Source organism: Drosophila virilis, unplaced genomic scaffold (assembly GCF_030788295.1).
Source record: "Drosophila virilis strain 15010-1051.87 unplaced genomic scaffold, Dvir_AGI_RSII-ME tig00001127, whole genome shotgun sequence".
NCBI lineage: Eukaryota > Metazoa > Arthropoda > Insecta > Diptera > Drosophilidae > Drosophila > Drosophila virilis.
Window position 1 is genome coordinate 16,974 of NW_027212826.1, and position 3,884 is coordinate 20,857.

Consider the following 3,884-nt stretch of genomic DNA (forward strand, 5'->3'; position numbering starts at 1 on the left):
AAAAAAAAAAAAAGAAGAAAAATTGAAAAACTATTCAGCGAAAAACTAAACGCAACGCCAACGACAAGCTGTGCTTATGGGCGTGGCTGCCGCCCATTGGCACACCCACCGCCCCCTCTCTACGCGCCCCTCTTGCTCTGGTTTAGTTTGTGCTGCGCATTTGTTGATTTTGTTTCTCATTTCTTTTACTTTTTTTAGCAGCTTTTTTTTCTTATTTAGCAAATGTTGATTTTAGCCTTAATGGAGTGGGGTAGGGGGAGATGGGAAGAGGAGAGGGGGGCGTGTTGTTACTCTGTTGCACAAACATTTTTTGTGTGTTTGTGCAATTTGCGTTAAGCATCGCCTACTTTTTTTTTGTTGCTTTTGTTTTTGTTGCTGTTTAGTGAATTGAAAAGGAATTTGTTTTTGCAGGTTTTAGAAAGATTTTCTTCTTTTTTCTTTTTTTTTTTTCTTGGTAGCCATTAGCTGGCGCCCTCTGTTGTGCTCATTTGACAAGCAGCTTTTAAAATTAACAGAAATTATATATTTTTGCATTTTTATTCGATTTTATAGGAGTTGAGATTAGAAGTTGGTAAATATGCAAATAGATTATATTGGTTTACTCTAAGCAGGTTAAGGTTTATTCTAAGTCTGATAGATCCCGAGTTCCTGAGGTACAGATGGGCGGAGCCTGATATTCCTTAGCAGGCATCACGTAGTTCTTTTAGAAGAAGCTGTGTACCAAATTTGGCAGCTATATGCCTGATAGATCCCGAGTTCCTTGGGTACAGAGAGAGAAAAAACTAGATATTCTCGAAGAGACTTCATTTAGTTCTTGTAGAATAAGCTATATATCATATTTGACAGCTTTGGGCTCGACAGATCCCGAGTTCCTTGGCTATGGAGGGGGGTAAAACTTGATATTCTTTTGGAATCTCTAATATTTGTTGTAGAATTTGTATACCAAATTTGGCAACTCTTAGCCTGACAGATCCCGAGTTTCTTGGGTACAGAGCGGGATAAAACTTGATATTCTTTAGGGAACTTTGACAAAGAATTTGTGAAATCGAAGTCTGATAGATACCGAGTGCCAATAAGTTCTTAGCAAAAGAAAATCAACTTTTATAGATAAATAAAAACTTTTTAATTTATATGATAAAACAATCTAAAAGCTGACAATCATTCAGAGCTTCTTGCGGGCTGACCTAAAATAAAGAACAGGTTGGGATTATTTTCAAATATAACTTTTCGATGCATAAAAAATAGAAGTTACATACCAAAATGTGGAAAACTGAAATGGAGAGTTTCTTTAGCTGGAAGCTTGGCGTCAGGATTTGCGGCTGTTCAATAAATCGATTCTAATTAACCGGAAATGAGCGAATGCTAAACATAGACATCGCAGTCGGTGTAGGTATAGAATAAGGTTGGGGGACAGCCGCCGCTGCCGTGCGTTTGGGCATGATTGAATCTGCGCGCCAAGTGTAGCCAGCAGATGAGCAACGCTAACATGAGGATAAAGCAGGCGGTAAGCAATTGAAGTGTGCGCGACGGCCATTTGCCGGCCCGTTCGCGAGCCCTCAGCATGCGCTGCCTGTGGCCGCATTCACAGCAACGCACCTGGCCGAGCACCTTGAGCAGCTCGATGCGTCGCAGCTCCTTGAATTTGTTGAACGTCTGCCCCAGATCGCAGAGCAGCTGCTGCACGTCGCACATCCTGCTCGCCAATTGTTAACCCTCACGATAAATGCGTGTGTGTGTGTGTGTGTGTGTGTACTTTACTCCGTTTCCTTTGAATTTCGTCTGCAAACAGAAAGAGGAGACGCCACGCTCATGCAAGCATTGTTGATGTCTAAATAACGTGAATTTGAAAAACGAAAGCAACTAATTTTAACCAAATGCCATATACAAATGTTCTGACTAAAATCACCTGGCTAGACATTAGCTAAACGATCTCAATGTATTCGCAAGGCATCCCATGTTTACTCGATCATTTGCAACAACATATTCTTATGCCTCGTCATGTTTTTTTAATTGCATTGCCTCAAGCAGTCCATTGCCTCAATTGGAGCAACCTAGCTCTGACAGTTCTCGAGTTACTTGAGGCCATTATGATTATATCTGGGTTGCAGTAGGTAAAACTATTCTAATTACACAATATTATCAATTATCTCCTTTATAAGAGCTCACATACCAAATATTCCAACTCAAGCTCTTACAGTCCCCGAGTTCCTTGAGTCCATCATGATTATATCTCAGATATTTATGATAAAACTGTTCCGATTTCACGATCTCCGAGTTCCTGGGGTCCATTAAGTTAAGAGTTAAGATAGAATTTTATTCTATTCTATTATTCTATAGCTAGTTCTTAGATCTTTCAATTCGTTGGGTTCATAACCTCAAGAATCAAAGATAAAACATATACGAAACTTCCTGGATTTAGAAAAAACCATAGCTTATAACTTTCTACGAAGTTTGACAGCTGAGTTCCTTGGGTTCCTTGGCTGCATTTAAAATCCAAGAGCTTTAAGTAGGATATTTTACAGGGTATATATTATCAACTTTTAGCTAGAATTCAGTGTGCTGCTACTTTTCGCTGCCATTTCGCGCATATTTTATGGTGTCATATAAAATTGTTTCAGTTAATTGAAACTGGAAGAACAACAATTTTGGCCGAAAAGGTCTCTGTTTATCTGCTTGGTTGGGGGAGGGAAAGTTTGCCTGTGGGAGAGGGGCGGGGAGGAGGGTGTTGGTGTGTCTCTGTGTTGTGTCAGCAAGTTTTTAATGGTTGCAAAAATGTGTGTCGCCCTCTCTTGTAATTAAAAACTTTATCGCATTCCGCTGAGGCAACAAATTTGCCAGTGGCTGAGCGAGAAAGAGAGAGAGCGGGAGAGAGAGAGAGAGGGGGGAGAAGGAGAGGGAGGGAGACACAAGGAGAAAGAGAAAAGTTTCTGTATGCGTTTTGTTGCCATTTCGTTTCGATTCATTCCATTTCGTTTTCTCCCATTCCATTTTGTGTCGTTCCATTCCATTCCGTTTCCATGGATTTGTCTTAAAAACATTTTCATTTCGTTCCGCTGCGTTTGTCTCAAACAACTTCTGTTATATGTAGAGGATAAGATGAGAGAGAGAGAGAGAGAGAGAGAGAGGGAAAAAGAGAAGTTTCTGCAATGCGCTTTGTTCCCATTTCGTTTTGCTTCATTCCATTCCATTTCGTTCCGCTGGTTTTGTCTCATTTGCCGCTCTCAGTTTACATTTTCTGAAATATTTGCACATTTCAATGAATATGCTCGCCTTTAACTTGTGCACAGGGTATACAGATCAGGCGTTAAGGACTTTACATCACTTGCGGAGCTTTCAACTGCTTACAGGGTATCTGCTAGTCGTGTGTGCTTTGGGCAAACATTTGCCTGGAGCTAATCGGCAACAGCCTCCGAAATTGGGGCCATGCGCTTCGTTTCCCAGCGCCATTTCGTTGACATTTGGGTCGAGGCAGCAGCAGCTGAGTTTTCTTCTTCTTTAAAACTGGGCTAAGATGCGCTTGCCCCCTCTTTAGATGCTCTCCCCCCCCGCCTCCCCGCTCCATTCCCTCCTCTCGCCGCGGCCGTCTCTCATTAGTAAACCGCTTTCGACTTGCAGCCAAATCGAATCCTTGCAAGTTGCCAAAGCTGGCGCTTAATTAAAATGTCTCCCCTTCCACACCTTACCCAACCTTGCACCCTCCCCCCCCCCGTTCCTACGCACCTGGAATATGCGGCAAGTGCAACTGCAACATGGCATTAATTAAGATTAATGCAACTGCAACAGCAACTCGCTGCAACAAGCCGCCAACCCTCCTCTCACCTCTTCCCCCCAATTGTTATGCAAATGCGTCTCGTATTGCGTTTGGCCCCCCCTCCCTCCCTCCC

General features: G+C 42.3%; 1 protein-coding gene across 1 annotated transcript; it reads right to left on the reverse strand.

Moving 5' to 3' along the window:
• Window positions 1-1,036: 1,036 nt before the first annotated feature.
• LOC116652286 (uncharacterized) lies at window positions 1,037-1,891 on the reverse strand. The gene is made up of 2 exons (XM_032440592.2): window positions 1,257-1,891; window positions 1,037-1,184 (listed from the first exon to the last, which is right to left on the reverse strand). Exon 1 carries the CDS (start codon window positions 1,690-1,692, stop codon window positions 1,363-1,365), a length of 330 nt encoding a protein of 109 aa, XP_032296483.1. The 5' UTR covers window positions 1,693-1,891; the 3' UTR covers window positions 1,037-1,184; window positions 1,257-1,362.
• Between the last annotated feature and the right edge of the window lie 1,993 nt (window positions 1,892-3,884).

What these genes read in the sequence shown, in the direction of transcription:
- LOC116652286 (XM_032440592.2), bottom strand. Translation starts at nt 1,692, where the DNA reads ATGTGCGACGTGCAGCAGCTGCTCTGCGATCTGGGGCAGACGTTCAAC.